This window comes from Corapipo altera, unplaced genomic scaffold, assembly GCF_003945725.1.
Source record: "Corapipo altera isolate COAL_440 unplaced genomic scaffold, ASM394572v1 53, whole genome shotgun sequence".
NCBI classification, from domain to species: Eukaryota; Metazoa; Chordata; class Aves; order Passeriformes; family Pipridae; genus Corapipo; species Corapipo altera.
The window spans coordinates 6,206,913-6,229,470 of NW_020884900.1; the positions used below are offsets into that span (position 1 = coordinate 6,206,913).

General features: G+C 38.7%; 1 protein-coding gene across 5 annotated transcripts in view; it reads right to left on the reverse strand.

Moving 5' to 3' along the window:
• ZMIZ1 (zinc finger MIZ-type containing 1) overlaps nucleotides 1-22,558 on the reverse strand; it is a 350,003-nt gene that overhangs the window by 117,511 nt on the left and 209,934 nt on the right. For all 5 annotated transcript variants that reach the window (XM_027649681.1, XM_027649686.1, XM_027649679.1 and 2 more), the window contains exon 6: nucleotides 10,793-10,898. In XM_027649681.1, the coding sequence (XP_027505482.1) occupies nucleotides 10,793-10,898 (106 nt within the window). The remainder of the gene's footprint in view (nucleotides 1-10,792; nucleotides 10,899-22,558) is intronic.

Sequence of the window (22,558 nt, forward strand, 5' to 3'; positions counted from 1 at the left end):
AGCCTAACTCCTACCAAGGATTTTCCAGGAAGACTGGCTGCTGAACTCTGCTCAGCTGACTTCTTAGCCCTGACACATGGTTTGGGTTCTCACAGTAGCAATAAATTCACTAACTGTTTGAATTTTGGCACGTATCACATATATCCTCACAGTATCTTTGGTAATCTATTACCAAAAGATCCCATTGAGCCTCCAACAGTGATTTGATGATCCACCAGCTTGAGGACTTTGCTCTCAGACATTACTCTTGTTTCCTGTCACAGCTTTCTGTCTCTTTAGAGGCACTGAATGATTCTGCATGGGGGCCAATCCTGCTTACACAAAACAAGCAACACAACACTTCCTTCCACCCTTCTATCAAGATTGTCCAATCACTCCCCAGATCCCACTCCAAGCACACAGCTTCACACGACTGAGATCATGTAACTGAGTGGTCCAGAGACAGGAATTCCTGGAGTAACATCTACCATATTCTACTGCCACTGCCCTGGCTGAAGAGCTTCTGCCTTCTTTCTATACCACTGCAACTTGGGAGCAATAATTGGCTGCAAAGAATCAAACAAACACAGAATTTGCCCCAACCAAAGACTCTGTCTTTACCTATTAACTTTTCCACACACTGAAAGAAGGAAAAAGTCTCTCTCTCTTTTGGAACAACATTTTTTTTCTTTCCTACATTCTGACAGTTGCTAGACCAAAATGTCAGTCAAGCCCTCCTCCAGCTCACAATGATATTCATCCTAGGTATTGAACGTATATTTAGCTAAATTGAGTAAAATTTTAAATCTGATTTTTAAAACAATTCGCTGTCCTGTAAGACATGCTAGATGTTAGAACAAAGGAGGTTTATGCAATTTTGGCTCTAACAAAAACCTACCTGAAGTCTTTGCTTCTGCTCTCAGGATAGCTCAATGTTGACACAACTCCAGTACCTCGTCGCTTTTGCTTTAGTCAAGACACAGTTACTGTAGGTACTGCTAATTATTTCAAACATATTTGGCTGTAATACTAGAAGACCTCCAAAGCAAAATCCCCTTACTGCTTGCAATGGTATCTGGCTTTTTGAGGACCACTAGGTCCACTCTAGCAGTCCTACTGGGAGACAGCAACTGTCCATAAATTTCCAACAATTAACGTCTCCCATCTCAGTTTAGACCAGCAGTGTGTAATTTTTCACACTGAGACCGTAGAGGTCTCTCTTGTTCTTTGCCTTAATTGAAATTGTATCTGTAGTAAATACTCTAAGTAATTTAATTTGGGGGTTTTTTTATCATGGAAAGACAGTATCTTCCAGAGTGAGCAAGATTAATGTCTTTTGGGTCTGACCAGGCAATCATAGGGGAAAGTATCACACACAAAACAAATACCCTGCTTTGTACGCAGATGTTTAGTGTTCAATTTATCTCCTCAGGAGCAGCCCCTCTTCAGCCTTCTATTACTGAGTTAAAAGCCAAGTCACTAATACTTGCGTTTAAAACTATTTAAATTCATGTTTCCTGTGACTACTTTCTTTAGAAGACGCACATTTTAAACTAGTGTGTGAACCTGAAACTAGGGATCAGTGTTTGTGTCAAAAGGTTTGAATCTACAGAGGCCTAAGCAGGACTTTGGGAAACAACAGCACAGGCAGGCAGGACTTAAAAATCTGTAATTTTTTTCTATCCACTAAAATTAGTTGCTCCAGCACACTTTAAGTGCAAGCATTTCTCAAACAAATAAGGAATATCTTGGAGGGGGTTGAATTAATCATTAGTTTGATCACATATTTCACAGAAGCTACCTTTCTGCACGAAATGCTACTCCTCTCAAGTTTTGCTGAGAGTGAATCTTCAAAGTTGAGTAAATACTCAGTTCATACAAAACACAAAGAAACACTGGTTCATTGCACATAAGAAATACATATTCACAGCAACAAAACAGAGGTACAACCAAGATACCTACCGGACAGACAGGTAAGAATCAGAGATTTGCTTAGGACTGTGCAATATCCAGGCATCTCAATGCTTGATAATTTTTTTCCTTCCAGCACATTAGGAAATTCTATCTGTGAACCTCAGCCCCAGGAACAACTGCATCTATGGAGAGGTCTTACAGGAGCAGACACACTCACCAACATGGGTCTGTTTCCTGGACTTGACATCCAGACTTTCCTAAAAGCCTGTTTTAAGTCATAGAAATGAGATCCAAATCCACTTAAGTTTCTACTTAGATTCACACCTTTTGGAGTTTATTACTGTTAAGCTACTAAACTTCATTACTTCCTTTTATTGTTGTTGTATGAGTGAAATCTTATTTCTTCCATTTATTCCTTAAGTCAGGTGTTACTGATAACTGTTACAAAGCATGATTTAGCATATATAGAAGTGTAAGGAATAAATAAAGTCTGGATTTATTAGGATATTCATAGAAGTGTCTCACAATGAGACAGAAATATTGTTGCAGTTTTCATCAGACTACCAAAAAATACGAAGGGAGTTAATTACCTTGGCATCCAGAAAACCTGCAGAGGAAAGCAAATTTGATGGTTTTCTTTACATGTGTTATTGAAACTGAAGTAAACTGAGACAAAAACAATCCATAAAATGGAAACAATCCAGAAGCCTTTTATCAAACATGAATATACTAACTTCTACTGAAGTTCTTGGAAAAACAGCATATGTTATAAGTAACAATACTGCATTTGTTTTGGGAACTTAATACTTAATAGCTCTCTTCAAATCCATTTACTTTTATTCTGTGGTCTTTCTTCTTGAATCCCCTTTTATGAAAGGCATAGACTAATACGAAGTAGAACTATCTACAACGATGAAACCTTATGATTCTTTGATTATTCTCTAACTCATATTTAAATGAATGTATTGCATCACATAGCACTTAGGTAAATACCTTTCTCTCAGCACTCTTTAACAGGTGTACTTTAACACAAGCATTAGAAAAGATGAAACACAAATTTCTCTTTAAAAAGAGAGATACTACCTATAACATCTTGTCCACTAAGCAGTGTGTTTCACAGGATGTTGTGTCTAGAGTATTCGGAGCAAGAACTTTTCTTAACAGGCTGACTCCATGCTGCAGACAAGCCTGCAGGAGTTAGGAACGGATCTGAAATTTTAAGCAGTGGAATCTCAATTGTATTTAGGAAGTGAACTTGCTGTCCTGGAGCTTGATCTGATCTGTTCATACAGTTTATGCTTTCGTTGTTCAGCCCTCCAGCAAAAAAGCTACCGAACCCCGTGGAAGTTGCTATGTTACTGTTCTCATAGCTGGACTCCTTGTGAACTTCTCTGAATGCCTCCAAGACACACAGGCTGCTAAGACAGCACTGGCAGTGAGGTACATTTGGATGCACTGCAGCTCAAAAGGGAATAGGTTCAGGACTGATCGCTGTAAGCTGAGAAAAGGTAACTTGTAAAGGGCAAATGCCATTCTAAGAGTTTGCTTTCTTCTCTCCCATGAATATATGTATGCTTACACAGCTGCCTCCCCTCTTACTCTTCATTTGTGACTTACCTCATGTCCAGAGGGACAGGTAATTTACTCAAAATAACAACAGAAAATATCATAATTCACACAGAGACCAAGCTTTAAGCTGTCTCTATCACCAGATCTCCTGTTGCTCTCAACACATATGGCATCCCTGAAGCAGAAGACAGAAAACACTGACAGAGATCAACAGAAATCTTCTCTGCAGAATGTCAGTTCCAGTCCAAGTGAAAGTGTGCTGTGCACTTTTAGGAAAAGATTCTTCCCAGGAATTGCATGATGAGTTAATGCACTATACATTCAAATCCGCAAAGAGAGTATTCAAGTAAGTACCAGCCTCACAAAAATCCAAGGTACAAACTAAGAAAACAGCAGAACAGGCTTGTTGCTATAGTTGAGTGTCTGCAATTTTCCTAAGTGCTCCAGTAAAGACATTAGTGCAAAAATGTTCCAACCTGGCAACAATTTTACTGCGACATCTCTCAAAGTCGGAACTGGTACCATGGTAACAAGGACTCAGTCAAATGTCAAAAAGAACAGGCCAGGTACACCACCTGGTATTTTGACCAGACAGAATGAAGAAGCAGCAGCTCAGCCACGCAACATCCCTTATAAACATAGGTGTTCAATGTACAGCAGAACAGTGAATGCCAAAAAGGAAGGGAATTTCCATTCCAGCAAAATAATACCCATCTATATCAATATGTCATGAAGTCCTCAAACTCACAATAAAGATGAAGAGGAATTGCAAAGCCAAGAATAATGAAAATCTAACACAAGTATGATCATGTTTCCCATGAATAGAAGACAGACCAAATGCATCAGGAGCAAACATCCTGGGGGGAACAGGAACAGCTCGAACAAGTAAGGCCTAGTGGGGAAAAGCATCTCATTTTGCAGGCTCTTCAGATGCTCCATCTCAAGATGTTTGAGAGCTGACTACAGACAAGTCTGCCACATGCCAAGCCAACCTAAGAGGTTCAAGATACAGGATACCATTTTCCAAACTGCAGGTTTTTAGAGTTTTGTTCTGAGTAAACTCATGGGCAAGAAAAATGGGCAAAGCCCACTATGCCTTTTCTGCAGACAATGTAAATGTGGCTGTCACAGAGTACGGACATAAATTAATGCTGCTTGCCACTAAACAGCAGTACTGACTGTGCTTCCCTTTGGTCAAGGGAAGTTGCCAACTTCATTAACAGAAACTAACGAAACTAACCTCATAATCTAAATGAATTCTGAATTAATTACTCATTCATTTGTAGTATCCACACTATAAATCTTTAGGAAAGACTTAGTTGCAAAAAAGGTGTATCCTGCCAGTATATGTTCCAGAACAGAATTATTTTATCTGTACAACAACAAAGCATAAGTACCCAGCTGAAACCATGGCTCCACTGCACTGAATATCTACCTACAGGGGAAGAGGTAGTTTCTGTACTGCAGGATACTGAATTTAATTAAACCACATAAATAAAAGTGAGATAGAAGGTATATTATTATCCTTGCTTCAAAAATATAAAACTACAAAACAGAGAGCAAAGCAGACAAGGGCACACAGTGAGAATCTATGCCAACAGCTGGGAAGTGAACCTAGAGATCACCTGAAATGCACTCAGTCTTCAGCATCAAAAGCTGTTTCAGAAGGTAACAGCTAAAAGAAAATAATGCCTTTATTTTAATGAGGAGTGTCAAGTGGACAGTTTCAGGATATCAACTCTATGTAGCAATGAATCAGACATCTGCATGGATATGCAGTGAGAATTTAGGACTACACAGACAAAAGGTTCTTAACCAGCTTCCAGCTACATCAAGAACCACATTACACAGTTTAATACACTGAGTTTTGTCTTTAAAAAGGCAGTTTGACTTTTCCATTTGCCTTTACTCTGCTCCATCCCTCTCCAGTGTCATTCTAACTAAAAACATTTTTCAAATGCCACTGCCCTAATAATTCTGAATTCCCCCCTTATTTATTTTATTCAATTTACACCTATATGTTTTGTGCCAACACTGTACTTCAGTAGCTTCACAGTTCTTCTTGTTCATAAGTTATTTGTTAGTATTTACATACATTTCATAACTCTGCTCAGCTTTCATTTCATGAACAACCCAAGCCAACATTTTCTACTCTGCTCTCATTCTTATCAGCCACCTTCCCAAGTACAGATACAGCATTTGTATTTCTTCTCCAGTCATATAAGACCATTTTGACTCGACTGATTTGCTGAAAATCTTTGGTGTGAGGCACGAGACTGACAGTTCATATGCTATTTCTTTCCAAATGCAGGCATGTCCATCATTTGGTCCCTTCAAGCTGGAGGGATCCCTTCAGCCCAGGCTGGAGTAATTTCCATTGAATACTGGCAATCCTTTTAGCTGACTCCTTTTGCCTTGTCTCCACAGATAATGTGAGCATTATTAATGGAAACTTAGGCAAAGTGTTAATCTAGCCTTGTGGTCCCCCATAATCTATAGGTTATCCTTACTTTCTACCTGTTCTTCATTCACATTGCAGAGTAATTTCTCATTTTATACAGTTTCTTGAAGTTTGATTTGATAATACACCAAAATACTCTTTGCCCAATCTGTACTATTGCTTTGAAAATTTACCCTGATCAGGACATACCTTAGGTCTCAGTATCTTGTCCAGTAATGTTCTAACACCACCATTTGCAAGTACTCTCAATTACATATACCTTTGTTAGCCCGGGGTCCAATTTATTCACAGCTTTGGTATGATACTCACTAAGAAGAGCCCTATTATATTAGAATTAGGATATAATGATTAAAGCTAAAAAATAAACAAAACAATGTAAAATCCTGAAACACCATGAAGCTTTAGTTTATGCTTCATATTAAGTATATTTTTATGCTTCAAGGTTATTTGGTAATATTGCTCTTGAAAAGTAAAATCAGAAGCACACCAAGCAGAGTCTAAGGGGCTGAAAACAAAGCAATATCAAAAAGGGTTGCTATTTCTGCTATCGAACAGCCAACACTTAGCTGCCCATCCAAGCTATCACAGCGTTTGTTTGCTGTAGATTCTCAGTGATTGCTGAAGTACCTTTTCTACACAGTTCTGCCCTCAGGCTCCTGCCTCCCTCTCTCTCTTTACAGAGATACTGAACACTGTCCTTTTCTGACAAAGCTCCCTGTATGATCTCATCCTGTCGTCCCCTTGTCTGGCCTCAGCTTGGCCTCCTGACAAAAGCAAAAGTAGAAAAGTAGCTACAAGAGCAATGAACTTCAGTAGCTCGGTAAAGTATTTTTTCAGAAAAGTATTTCAGAGTAGAAAATTGTTCCCTTTCTCTCTTCCTTCGCTGCCCCTCCCCTTTTTTTTTTTTTTAATAAACACTTTAATCGGTGAACTCTATTTTTATGAATAGGAGACCTTAAAATAAAGCTACCAAATGACTTAAAATTTTCTACAGGAAGGACAAAAGCAGGAGATATGCTCAGAAAAGGCCCAAGCAAGCACTATTCAGAAAGAAAGTCTTCAGGTTTAAGGAAGAAAAAATGGAATACACAAAGAGCCATGCACTCACATACTAAGAGCAACTCAGGTTACTGCGGTATGAAAGCAAATGAGCAGGCAGGCAGCCAACCTGCTGGGCCATCCCCTATAGGTGTCACAACAAGGCAAAGGAATTTGCAGTGGAAGGTCTGGGGAGCAGCTGTCACCGAAAGAGACACATATATTTTAAAGGCTTTGTCATTTGTCTTCAGGGTGGGAAATGCTGTATTTGACCTCCTGCTGAGGCAGCAGCCCAGTTGCAGCAGCATGGGCCAGGAGAATAAAAGGCAGCAGCTATTATTTCAGGTACAAACACCAGAAAGCAGAGACAAAAGGCACAGTCATTAAATCATCATTTCTATTTAAAAACACACACGACAACTTTTTATTACTTTTCATGCTGCATGAGCCTCCCCTCCAGGCATTCTCCAAAACAATTTGTATTAGCTAATTATTAACCATCTCAATGGCCAAGTAAAACAAGACTAAAAAGCACAACATCAAACACTGCCTTGGCAACACCAAACGGTCCCAGTCCCGGATGGGAGAAGCTAAGGCACTGACAGCTCTTGGTCTGTTCCCCTGAGTTCCCTCAGCTGAGGCTGTGCCACCTGAAAAGGTTGCTACCCCACCTGGCTCCAGCCTCTCATCTCTCTCTGCTTCCCCCCTGTTTGCCTGTACTCTGATCTGCCATCTGCAGCTCCTGTTATCACTCCCCAACCTCTTCAGTGTAGCAGGGAGAGGGAGCTACCATCAAAAAGGCTTAAACCAGCAGAGATGAAATATCGTGGGACCGTTTGCATGAACCAGGGGTGTGGATTTCCCATAGAGCTGAGACAATTTGGCAGCTGGCTGTTCTGCCCTCTAGCCTCAGGCTCCAGCCCTCTTCCATTAGGGATAAGAGATCCTCAGGCACTGCCACGGGGACCCTCACTCTCCTGTGGCCCTGCAGAGAAACAGCTCAGGGAGCCAGTCAAACAGAACAGAAGCCATACCAGCAAAACCTCTTCTGCCAGTACTGGTCCCTGAACAAGCTTAGGGTGGGAATTGCTGGAGAACAGGAGCAAGACTACTGACTGCACTGGTTCAGCTGTTTCTGCAGACCAGGAGACCTGACAGACATCAGGCTGGGGTGGTCCACCTGCCTCACACAGCAGAGCTGAAAAACCTGCCAGCCACCACTCCCAGGCCACTCCAGGCTCCCAGCCTGCAGGACATCAGTCAACAAGCCTTGTCCTAGGCTATAAAGAGGTAGTAATAGTGGATGGCCCTTGAAAGGATTTGGGGCAATTATTTTCCCCAGTGTTCACCTACTCAAATGTGTTTTAATTAGAAAATGTTTTTTTTCTTCTCACATTTCAGAATGTCAGACACTAAACAAGATGGATTAAAAATGTTTCCAGAGTGATCCCAGTGGCAGCATTAAATTCATACTTGGTGGAATGAATTCAAACCGTTGTAAATTCCCCTTAAGCCTAGAGGAAGGGAAAAACAAATGCTTATTCATTAAAATTAATGCCATTTGATATCTACATCAGGGGACTTCTGTAGGAAAGTGACTGGAAGAATTGTTGAAGGTGTCTTTCAACAGATGTAACAGAGAACAGAATGAGTTACTCAAAACAACCTGCAAGCATCCCTGACAACAACTTAAGCAAATCACGAAAGGCAGCTTTAAGTGATCCACACTGTTTGCAAAAAAAAACAAAGGACAATCAACATTTTTTCAAAAATTTAATGAGAGAGCAGAGCCACTGCTACATTAGAAATCAGAAAATGTTAATGCACTCAGATGTGGAAATTAACTCTTTAAAATGTGTTCTGAAATGACCTCACATTTGTAACCCTTGTCTGTCTGTCTTTCAAGCTGCCCATTCAATGATGTAGCTCTCATAGATTGCATGTGAATGTGACATCCTTAGAGTAGGAGATATATGTGGCATTTCACAAAATATGTTATGGTATGCCCCAAAATATGAGTATTTAACACAGACAACAAGAGCATGAAAAACATGGTGTAGATGGGCATGATAAAATCCCTGCAATAACTGGTGAAAAAACTGTATACACAGTAAAACTTAAGTACTTATGAAATCAAATACTTAAGATCATTGAAAATAAATTACTGTATATGCAAATAGAAAACAGGAAGAAAAGCACAAGACTGAGAAGGATTTTAGAATATACTGAGAGAAGAGCACATGATTTACCAGCTTTCCCAGTATCGTATCAATTAACAGTGGAAAGACTGCACCCTGTACAGACTGCTAGGGTAATGAGTTGAAAAAAAAAAAGCATATATTCCCAAAAAAGCAATTATTGGCAGAAATCAAACACTGACACTGGGCTTTTGTAGGACATGACTGACCAGCACTTTTCAAGATTACCCCCTCATGCAAGCCCTAAAGGAAAAGGACTACAACATGAAAAGATACAGAGACTCACAACCTCACCTTTACCAACACACTGATAAAAAGACATGTCAGGAAGAATTAGTAAGATGGGAGGAATAGCTATATTTTTAAAAAAAATTTTAAAAGTTTTAATATATCACACAATGCACTCATAGATGGAGAGTCTCACTTGACAAGCATTTTTTGAAAAAAACCCGAACAACCAACAATAGATGTGATAGCTAGCTAATGGATAAACTTAATAGAAATTCAGAAGAAAGGGAGACTGTGCCTGGTCAACACAATGTTTTTTCCTCCACACAGTTTTTCCGGATGAAAATCAGACAGTTTATTCAACATTTAGTAAGATTAATGATCCCTTCCCATACAAGAAAATAAAACAGTAAGTCCAGTGAACATGCTTTGATGTGAAAGCCACTTTTGCACGAGGAACTGCTTAGAACACTTAGGACAAAAGGCAGCCATGAGTAAAGATAAAAGGAACATGAAATGTTAACACCCAACCAGTTGGCTACAAATCACAGTTTTGGAAGAAGGTAACCTTTCCTGATGTTCTAAAATGGGGGCTGCATACCACTTTAGTACTAAGCAGAAAAGTTATCCATGCTCAGTCTGGAATGGAACAATTATCTTCCTGTTTTCCAAGCCAGTGCACATTATGTTGACATTCATCAGCTAAGAAAAGGAATACCAGAATTAAATGCTCCAGTTAAATTGAACATGTGAGCAGCAGAAAGACCCTCAAGTGCGTTTTCTGCTTTTACTATAGAGGAGCAATGGCAATACATCATGATCAAATATTGCTACTTGATCAGAGCCCTGTAACAGATTATTGCTGTAAAATACTGGAAAAATGGCTACTTAATACTACACCAATAGCATTGCTAACTACTCCTGGCTCAAAATCCTACAGCTAATGACTAGAGGTACGAGAAACCATGGTATTTATTTGCACAGACATATAAAGTCAAGGAACTACTTGCAATAGATATATCAGAAGTGCAGAATGAATGTGAAAGATTTAGAGGTTGACACATGACAGAAAATCAATAGTTTACCAAGATGGAGGGGTCTGAGTGTGTTCATTCCCACCACAAAATTACTGAACATCCGTGCTTCTGGAAGCAACATTTCATCCATAAGATCAAATAGGGCAGTGAACAGCACCAGTTGGGGAAAACATGAATTTCCAAAGTCATGTCTCCTCAGAAGAGCATGTCATCAAAATGGTAAAAGCAACAGCACTATTACCACCAAACATGTGTTTGCTTTTGGTTTTGTTTTTTTTTTTGAAGAACGCAAGACAGTTGCAGGTAGCACTTATTCAGAATATGACCATCCAAGACTCAATAATACACCAAAAAAAGGCTTTTCCTACCAGCTGATTTTGGAGTGAATTTGTCCCTGTTGGCTGCACATACTGCCAGTAGCCTGTATCCAAGGTCCAAGTCAAATCCTTGCTGAGCTGCCACTCGACTAACCACCTGCAGAGGAAAAGAGAGAAAGCTGCATTAGGGGTTACTTGAGTTCTTTGCAAGGTTACATCAACCTGCTTATCAGCACTCATGTTAGACAACAGAATCTGCTGCAAGAGCCACAGTACAAACATGGTATGAGGCACTGCTGTCCAGTAGTTTCCAAAGCAAGCACAGCAAACTGAACACAGGAGTATTCTGATGATCCAGTTATTTGACCACTCGCCAGAAGAAGGGCCTGGTACTTCCGTGAAAGTTGGAGAGACAAAGCCAGAAGAAATAATGCAAGAGCAATGTATGTAAAGATTATACAGAATGCATTTTACTGTACTTGAGACTTGAGGATGAGAAATCCCTCAGTCTCTGTCTCTGTTTTACAGTTCCTGGCCCTGTTCTCAAGGGTAGTGCCCAGGTCCTTTAGGTCAAAATGCCCTCTCTGCACTGATGGATAGTGTTCTCCCACGCCCAGATCAGTGTCACAGTTGCTGCATTTCAACAATACCATATTGGGAAGCACGTTTACTACAGTTTTAGAATAAATAGGTCCGTGAAAGAAGCATTTGCCAAACACATCAAATTAGGGAAAGACGATTTTGTTGTTGTTGTTGACTGATCTAGAAGAACTGGCAAAACTAGGCAAATCAAAGACTGGAGTTAAGGATGAAAAGCAGTCAACTATTTCTCCAAGCCAGCAACTCAGCTATCGGCCAAGAACGTATCCTCATGAAAATCTGCACAGTACAAACACAATACCACAGTCCTTCTGCCAAATGATGCTGAAGTTAGACACAGCAGAGCTTTTCTATTGCCTTCCAGTGGCACAAGATGACTTCAGACTCAGAGGCACAGATAAAACAGATTATTCTTAACATTGCCATTTTTTCTCTGCATTGAAAAAATAGTCAAGGAACTGCACAAGAAACAGAATACCATTTCCTTGTGTGAAGCAAAAGAAAGCTCCTATCCTTAACAGTTTACAATACAAGAAAATATCCTTTTGCCACCCCATCTTCATCTGAAAGCCTCTTTCTTAATTAATGACACTGCAACTATCTGTGTCCAGACCTGTATCCCAGCAAAAAGCCACAGTATAGCACAGAGTGAAGAATTAACATATGTGATAATCTACAAACATTATTCCGAACTTCTTCCAATATGTACTTTTCTAATTTAGAATTAAGAACCAAATATATTTCTTAAAAAAGGATTGGCATGAAATGAAGTTCCAAGGTAGATTTTTTTGTTGTTTCTCTTGCTCCTATTACTTTAGAAATTACACATTCACAAAACTCTATCAGGTGGGAGTGTCCCCTCCCTAAATTTAACCCTCTCAACTTCAAAACTGAGTAGAGAGCTTTAGGGAAAAGAAATGAGAATTGAGGATAATCGGTAAAATAACACACAACCCTAGAACACATCTATTGTTTTATCTCATTTCTTTACAATTACAACTTCATGTTTGAGCGAGAAAAAATAAAAAAAAAGGTAAAAGAAATAATGCAATTATTTTTGATAAACAAAAAAATAGTTCCAACTTGGCAGATCAGCCTTTAATCCTTTACACCCAAAAGTCTGGCTGTTGTTAATACCATGGCTAAGACTGTGGGTCCAAACTTGCAAAAATAAGATTAAAAAAAACCCAAAACAACAAGTGTTCACAAGAAAAAAAAAAATGAGAGCAGAACAAGATATCTCATGTTTCATGCTAAATTAGCAACAGGAGTGAAGACTGGTGGGCTGCCATAAAATCTGGAAGACACTTACATAACTTGGAAATGTAACTGTTCCCCCTTCCTTCCAATATCACCATATTTCAGCTACCAACAAGTAGATATTAGGGGAGGCATGAGTAGACAGCAGACAAAAAGCTCTTCTAAAAAACCATCTTGTAAAAGGCTCCTGAGAACAATGTCTCATTAATGTGCAAACATTAATTAAACTCCTTTAGCCATCATCTACTGTACCATCACAGAGGAACAAGTTTCAGAGTGCCAATCAGGTCTGTAAAACAACAGAGAAAGGGCCCTCCCATTTTCTGTTTTTAAAAAGCACATAATCACTAAACTATTTCTTTTGAAACTGGACGGGAATGAGGGCAGATACACCTGATAATCAGTGAGCACACAGTAACTTAGGAAATGCATTGCCTGTTTATATGCTTGATTCATTTTAAAACATGAAGCTACAAATACAAGCTACAAATACTGAGACCCTCCTGGCCAGAGGCCAAATCACCACTTTCAACTGACATCTTGCTAATTATGGAAAAAATTCTACTAGGTAACTCAGGAACTACAGAGAACTGTAGAAACCACAAAAGCCAATATCTGCTTGCAATGTCTTCACTGAATAGGCTGCAAAGCCTTAGTCAGTCTGAGTCCTAACCACAAGCTGAGGCCTTTTACACTCCATTTCTCATGAGTTTCCTTAATTTCCCGCACCTGAGGAAGCAGTGCTGTGTGACTCAGTGTGGCAGAAAGCAGAGCTTTTGGGTGCCAGGGTGCACAGCCCAGGGCTGAGTGCACTGATGGCCATGGCATGGCCTGTGAACACCCACCTTGGAGAGCGTGAAGCTGGACCCCAGCAAGCACTGCAGAAGACTAAGCATGAAAAGGTGGAATCTGAACTTGTGAGTATACAGAAGTCACCCAGTCAAACTATTGCTCTACTTTTTCAAGCAAAGTGCGAGGCAACACAAATTGCAAATTTGTTTTAGCAAAAAAAAAAAGGTAAAAAAAAAAATAATCTAAATTTGAAAGAAAGTGCTTCCACTGACAAACTGCAAAAACACTCCTTCCTCTCAAAAGAACAACAAAACCCACAGATACTTAATAGAAAGCAGACGTTTCTAATAAAATTTCCATTTTGCCAAGAGTCATTTTCCACCTAAATTTTTTTTCTGTGCAGGCTGTGGAAAGGCTCTATAAAATGAACTGGTGGACCCGTGCTCAAGAGGGCTTTCTCTGGTCCCTTCTCCCTCAGCTCTTGGCTTTTGCACACCATTCCTCAGCGATCTCCTTGGTCAACATGAATAGGGTGGTATACGTTTATTTCCAGTTTCTTTACAGGCTTACAAATTCTTGCATTAACCATAATGAAAGTTTAAAGTTTTTCTTTCAATTGTGACAGCTAAAGACTTCCTTTTATTTCAACATTAAAGTTAATGGAACAGATCATATATCCTCCAAGGATCCTGTTCCAGGTTGTCCACAACTGAAGTCAGACACTGCTCACTTGGTACTTTACTTGTAAGACTTTCCTCCAGTGAACCTGTATGCAAGGGACCTCCTGGCCTTTTAAATAAACACTGAGAATTCTCAGAAACAAGACGACAAATGCGTCATAGGTGCATGATCCAGAACACACAAAGAACTAGCTACAAGACATTTGGTAAGTTTAATATATTCAGGTCAGCAGACCCTGATGAAATTTACCTTAGAAGGTCTCAAAGGAACTAGCCTGGGCAAACCTTGTAACTGCTAATGATTATCTTCAGAAATTCATTCAAGACACAGACCTTGAGGGCACATCACATCTCTGGTTTTAAGACAGTAAAAGGTTAATCTCAGAAAGTACAGGTATCCAAACAGATAAAAATGATATTATTAAACAAATATTAGGTAATACAGGACATCGTCATGAATCCATCAGCACTGTGAAGTTTCCTTCTTTGACAAGTTAACATATCTTAACTCTAATATGCCTTTTGACATTGCCCTATATAACACTGCTGTAACAAAGGAACATAGCCCAGATGACAGTAGTATAAATTTTATTCAGATTATTAATTAATAGTCCTCTGTCAATTCATAACTTGTCCTGGTTGCAGGTAAGTTCTGTGTATTCAGTCCTGACTTGGACAATGAAGCAGAGTAAACTGCAAAACCTCTAAATGGTTTTTCAGGCAGAAAAGTCTGCAAACACTTAAGAGGACAGGGTAAGAATTCAAAATAATACTTATAAACTGGAAAAATGTTCCAAAAACCAGACCAAAGACATATATGAAATACTGTAGATAGGAAAGAAAAATCAAATGTCCAAACAGAAAATTAGGAGCAGATATTCATCTGGTCAGTGTACATGTGACTTAGGATAAACACTGGGAAAATGCCCGAGGTATTAAGGATCATCAAGCACCAGAATGAGCTACCTATCAATCCCTGGATTTTGGAAGGTAAGGGGACTTACAGCAGACCAGACAGTACCTATATCGCATTCCAGCTTGGAGAAAAAGAGTAGACAGAAGGTTCCCTTAGGTCCGTCCCAAGCCAAACCTGACACCTGCTGCTGACTGGAGCCATGCACCTCAGTCTGAATCCTGGCCCAGGAATCCTACCACGTTTGAAACCTCCTGTGATTTTGATCTTACTCAGGTAATGGTGCTGATCAGATGGAATCAAAGCAACACAGTTTCAATAATCCATTAAACATAACAGCTAAGTGATGTGGTACCACTTGCAAACATATTAAGTCCTTCTCTAACTGCAAATTCAAATTGAGCACACCAGCAAAAATTCAGACAAAATGCAGCTGGCACCACGTGTTGAACCATGACTTCATTCTGCAATGCTGTAAGCATGTATCTTTGTCGACCTAAGCATACCTAACATAAAATTGCATTGAAAAGTAGTGCATTAAAAAAAATAACAGACATAGTTGCCAGTACCACAATCATAAATTGAGATCATCATTCTTTATCATGACTGAGAGAGGAGCTTGGCCAGCCCAAGGTTCAACACCTAATATTTCTCTATGCTATATTACAATAACATTTCAGACAGTTAGATCTTAGGAAAGCTAGCCTATTTCCTAAACACACTTGTAACACTTAGCTTTTATTTAAACTTAGATATGGCACTGGTAACTATTTCAACCTATGTCTTTAAAGGAACATAAACCTTATTTGCAAACAAACATTATTATAACACCAACTGCCAATAAGAAAAACAGATCACCCCAAACCTCTGAAAACTTTAATCTGAATAATTCAGATAAACAGCATTTATAAAGGAGACATTGCATTCACTGCCTGTTACACAGCTCTGCTGCGTTCCAGATGTCTGAACTCTCAGGGTCATTGACAGCGAGAAGAAAATGATGAGAGTGAGGTTTTAATTACACAAAAAGCAAATAAATTCAGCTACCAACATATTTTCTTTCTGCTGAATTTACCTGCAATATTTCTCCCTTCTCTTTTTTCGCCATGGCAAGCTCCATTCCTGGCCCTGCTTGTCATCACACTACAAAGTACTAGAACAATGTACCTCTCAACCTAACAGGTCTGTTAATCAAGAGAGCTATATGACTGCTTATTTCTAAACTCCCTTCCCATTATGTTGCACTTTCAATGAATCTCTTAACTAGCAGCAGTCAAGAGCACCCCCCCCTGCTGGCATCAGAATGAATTTTGTGAATTCAATTTGCTGGTTGCTCAAAACTAAAAATGCCAGCTGATTGCTAGTTCAGACGGCTCCGTGTTCAGCCACTTGTGCACACTTGAAATTATCTGAATGCAGTTTGAAGACTACAGCAGAAATTTTGTAATTAGAATTCTGCAATGTAGATGGTAATTTTTCCCCCTCAGTAACACACAAAGATCAGATAAACAGGAGGCAAATTGAGGAATTTTGCAACATGAAGAGCGATCTGCCTCAAACAGAAAAAAAAAAAAAAGGGTGGGAAAAGGAGGAAGAAATCTGTGACCTGAAGTCCTGATCTGATGAGACTCTTACATTCCAGTTGCAGAAGGGCTGCCTCAACAATACAGACAGTCAAAGCAAGTCAGGGAAGTTATATATCATTAAGTAGTTTCTTGCCTTTGATGCTTGAAAACAGACATTAAGTAGGTTCTGAAAATGTAAGCGACTTTACCGCGGCCTTGTATTCAAATTATGGTTTTCTTAAAATCTATTTTCCCACTCCATTAGGTGGATAAGAATCACATTTTCAAAATAAAATAAACCAGTATGCCTGCCATGTACTTCTTGACACTTCCTGCAACAGTGACATAAATCATGCAGAATAGGGGTATCTCCTCCTCCTTTACATCCTCTTCCCCTCCTCTGCATGTCTCTAGCAACCATAAACATCAAAGAGAAGGTCACTATACGCAACCCTCTCCATCTGAAATTTTTCCCAGAGGAAAAGAGGGAGGGATTGCGCTTTAATTAAGCCAGCTGATCACTGGGTCACTGCAATACTGTTGCCACCTGAGTCCTGGCACACTTTGAACAATGATTTGCATGAAGCATACAGTGGCCACAGGAAGAAAATGATAAGGGAATTCCAAAAGCATTTTACTTTGGATAGCAGGACATCTCAAACAAATATTTTAGGGCTGTAAAATAATCCATTGCTTGACTAACAAAATTAAGGTAAAAGGGCTTTAGATCACCATGAGGTCACAGGACAACGAACAATACTGAGTGAGCTATTTGGTAGCACTATGAGCTGCTCTGAAGCAGAGTGTTCTGTGCCTGCTGGTTGTACTCTGATGGTACAGCACGTACACAGCCCTGGCGTGCTGTGATGCACTGCAAACACAAAGCTGTGTGCTTGACAGATGCATGGAGAGGATGACGGAAACAGAATTTCTTCCACGGGAACTTTCTGCTCTGGAAGCCTTGGATACAAAGAATAAATGCAATATTTCCAGGGTTCTCGTGGGCACTGCAACCTCCCATTTTCTGGGTAGAGAGATGCTGAACCAACTCTTCCATCTGTAATTACACACGTTCAGATCTCAATCTGATTTGAAATCTGATTTTTTGAATGTCACATGTTGATTTTTCATTACATACTTTTCTGCATTGAACAGAATGAACCCAGGCAAGTGTGAAGTCAATGCAGCAGCAGATACCTAGTGAACATATTAGCATTAGTTTGACTTGTTGCTTTTGCAGTCTGAGGCATCCTGTTGTAGAAACTTTACATTACTCAAAGATGCCATTCTTGTATTTTTTTACTTTTTTTAGTATATATGTATTTTTAAAATCAATTATGTTTTCCATAACACATCAGACAAGCTAAAATAGATTTCTGTATCATGAAAACTGAACAGATAGCTTTTTTCCCTTAAAATGATCTAAAAAAATCTCAAGTCTCAATTCTAGGATTTCCTAAAGAGAAACGCAATTCGAAAGATTATTGTACCAGGTATCAGTATCACTAAAACATGAAATTATAGCAGTTTATCACAGATGATTGTTACTTCAGCAACTCTCATCAGCAGTACAGAGATCTAGTAAGAAATACAAGCAGCACAACAAATTTAAGTGTAATCCATAACCCTTAAATAGAGTACAGCTAGGACTACAGCTTTGTGTGTTATTTTTTTAATTTAAAAAGAAATATTTCTCTCACAAACACAGGTGGAGTTTCACACATTTGATGACTGAGGTAGACTCAACATCTGGGGAGGAAAACCTAGAACATTTAGGATGGGGGGGAGGCTTTTTTAATAACTGTTTCAGCATAGTTTTTTGTGGACAAACTGGGGTAGGAAATGCCATCTTTTGGACACAAAGAGACACACAGATCCTAACCACAGCGGTCAGAGACCACAACTTTCACTAGAGAAGCTCTGTTACATGCAGTGCTTTGACCAGGAGTCAGCTCAGGTAAGCACACCCCGCATACCTGAATTCCTCCCACTGTCCAAAACTGTTGTAGTGCTGGATTTTAATTTCTTAGACTAAGCCCCTAGGTACAGTTACAGAGGAACTGCACACAGCTCTGCTTCTCTCACCCTTTTATTTCTCTGTTGGACACACTGAAGAGCCCTAAAGAACAATAAACTCAGTGCCTTGTAACGCTGAAGCACAGGAAGAGAACAAGGCAACGCCTTTACTGTCGTTCACTGAAGACAAGTCTGTAAATCTGTCCATTTTGCTCTCAGCTGTCCCCTCATTTCCATTTCTGCTGCAGCACCAACACAAATGTTAGCCAATGCCTCCAGGAAAATCATTTACATGTTAAACTGCTTTGCAAGAGCAGATCCATGGGACGAGACTAGAGTGGACCTGAAGAGGCAGGAACAGATGAAACAACCCTGTCCAACCCAAATAGGCTTATTTTTTTTCAACTGCTGTGTATAACTGAACCTGTTTCTTTCAGGAGACTATAAGGTAATGCCATATACAGTATATTTTTAGAGAATAATAGTCTTAAATTTATCAAGACTATCAGCCTTGCCATAATGTAATCTAGTGCTAGAATCAGAAATTGTTAATAAAAACATAGCTATATCTGATTTGTGGAAAGTGGAGGCTGTTTTAATTAGCTCCCCATAACACTATGCAAGAAGTAATATTACATACCAAAGAGCACCATACCCATTGCAGTTTCAATAATTTATAGAATCAATGATTTCAATTATAATTTAGTTTCTGGTCTACAGACTGTTGTATTTGATTTGAAAATAACTACTATCGAAAAATAACACCTAGCTTTTCTTGGCCAGTCAGAAGAGCTTTTACTGTCTCTGAGAAAGATTATAATTCATTTGCATGACTTCAATAACAGCTGTTTAAGGGAACCTTTCTGTAGCTTGTAGCTTGCAAAGAACAAAACAGATTCGAAGCTTACCACTCTATCCTTGACTTTTTATCTGTTGAAATGTGTTTTCTTTATAAACTTTAATTACCCACTCACTTTGGTGATTTCCTGTAATGGGTAAGTACAAAAAGTTAAGCTCTAGAATTGGTGTCTGCCAGAACTGTTTGATCATAATGACAATGCATATGCAGTCACATACGTTTTGGCCAGAAGTGGCTCAGCTTTTAGGGCTTAGTTCATGGAAAAATATTTTCCTTTTATAGCACAAGCCATTGGCTCACCTGTGTACCTTAAACCTTCTCTCTTTGACTGTTTACACTGCAAATTATTGAGAATTACTCCAGTTTTATTTGTAGGCCTTGACAGCATTAGCCTAATTTCCTTACCATAAACAGAAATTATTTCACCTCTAAAACAGCAATCATTTAAAGGATCCTATATAACAAACACAAAGTATTACACTAGTTAAATGACGTTTACATACCTTAGCTGCTGTAACAAATCCTGAGTTTGTTCTTGAGATAAGAAAAATCACTCCTATTACGCTGCATACAACATCACTGGAGCCCATAGTAGCAAGTGTAGCTCCAGTAATATCAAGCTACCTGCTGCTAATAGCCAGTATGTTTACTGTGCACATATTATTCTAAAAGAGAAAAAAAATGACCAAGGAAAACCATACTGTTGTTCAACACTTGCCGTCTAGCTAATGCATGAAACTTTCAAGTCATCGAGATTTCCCTAAGTGCTGGCATTTAAGAAAACCTTCTATAACAGCCTATATATATGTGTGTGTGTGTGTATACATAATGTATATATACACACACACACACACACACACACTCTCTAATATATGTGTGTGTATATATATATACACACACACACACTATATATTATTATCAAAACCAGCAATTCCATAAATGAAGCTGGAAGCTTTTCTGCTAATGCCCAGGCAGAATATTCCTAAAATCAAACTTCTGCATCTATCCAGGGTGTGTAAGATGCAGGCAACAGGAATAAAAACATACAGGTGTTATTAAGTGAACCAGACATTACTTACAGTCCTGACACCAGGTTTGGGGTGTTGAGTAAACAGAACAACTTTCTAGGAACCAGCTCTTAAAGCATAATTTCAAGACTGTGAGCATATTTTTCTTTTATTAATAGGATTAAATCTAATTGGTTCATTTTTGCAAAAGATTACAGATAAGACTTAAATGATGCAAAGAATTGTTATACCAGAGGTACCATTAAATTGGCTATTCATAACACAACAGATCAGTTTTGATGCTCTGTCATTACACCTGATGCATTTGAACTTTCCAGTGTGTGAATGGATAGCCTGAACATCCCTGAGAGAGCTTGTCCTTCTGCAGTCATTGCATATTAATATGTTTCAATTTGGATTAGTATATATTGTGTTATCCACTCATAGGACATGATGATTTCATATCCCTTGATGGTTCCAGAACAGTTTAGCATACCACCTTTTCTCTGGTCAGAGAGTTAACAGAACAGAATGCCATAAAAAATAAAAAAAAATATTCTGAATACTACAGAAGGGAAGCCTTACAAGCAAGTAAGAATTTTTAGTATTTGTAGAATTTCCAAATTAAATGCCTTTTGGAACCACCCAGTTCAAATGTTGTAGTGATGGGAGAGATTACTTGCTTTAAAAAGTATATCCAAATATATAGAATTTTTAAGGGAATTTGGTTTTGAACCTCATTTTAAAGACTGGCAAAATAAAACAATAATCCTGTTTCTGTGGTTGAACAGACTTTCATACTGATTTTTCATTTTTCTTTTGGCATAATCCTAACAAAGAAGGACACTGATAAACCTATTCAGCATTAAAGAAAACTTGTACCTGGTAGTATAGAAAAGGCATCTAAGCAAGCTGATGTTAAAGTTACTCATGATATTCCAGTATTTCAGCTGTCTTTTACTTATTTGCAACTTTCTTAATAATTTCTCCGGAAACAGGCTCGAGTTCTATCATGTTTGTTAAATAAAATACATAAACCCATTTTCCTGTAAGAGAACAACAAGCCTGAAAATATACCTTTCAGAAAGAAATGACATATGTGCAAACTCAGATGGAAAGAATTCTTGTTAGGAGTAAAATGAAAATAAAATAAAACAAAGGAGACTTTGCCCACCACACTGCTATTGTATTAAGAAGATACAGGAAGTACCAACTTCTTGGGGTACAATCATGCAGTTAAGCCTGTTTGAAGGGAAGCAGGAAGAGAGATGTCCATAGTGAGAAATTAAAGAATATCTTCCCTAGAGGAATTTTAAAATTAAGAACAAGAAACATACTCATCACAGTTTATATGCATTCTGCAAATCCCATGTATTTATCTAAAACAGAACAAGCCACCTCGTTAAGTTCCTGTGTTATTTCCTTGTCAGGAATATAATGAGATTACAAAATGTGATAAAGATGCTGCTGCCACTCAGTCCTACACTGCAGACAGTTCTCTCCCACAACAAGCTTGGGAAAGGGGGACATGCCACCCTCTTCAGATTTCAGGGAGAACTATGAAGCAAAGCAATACATGAGGTTCAAATATTAACAGTATTTAGATAGTAAGATTTTTTTCTTTCCTTCTTGTCAGAAGAAAGATAGTATTTCCATTTCAATACACTGAAAACAAGATATTGTGTGTTTTACCTCACTAGTTTTCATGGAGCTTTTCCTGCTCACTTTCTGTACACTCCGTGAACAGAGTGAGTCACTGGCAGTCAGACCTTATTTTGACCCTGCACTTGGGCAGGGCCGCAGATCTGCTTACGTAGAAACAAAAGGTTGAAACAGCAAGGAAGTTGTAGGTCAGATTTACACTGTTCTAGCAGGGGGCTGCAGAAAAATACTGTGCACAGGCTGCCTAATTATACTTGAGGTGAATGTCTCCTTTCCCAAATACTACCCTGAAAAATGCTAGCAAAGTTTTAAAAAAGCATAAATAAAATATAGGTATGGTCATATCGGATATTATGATCTTCTTCTCATAATTGATGTTACAGATAACTTTTACTTCAAACAGAATTGTTAAATATCCTATCTTTGGAAAATATTAACATTTTAACTTCCTTTATTTCATTTG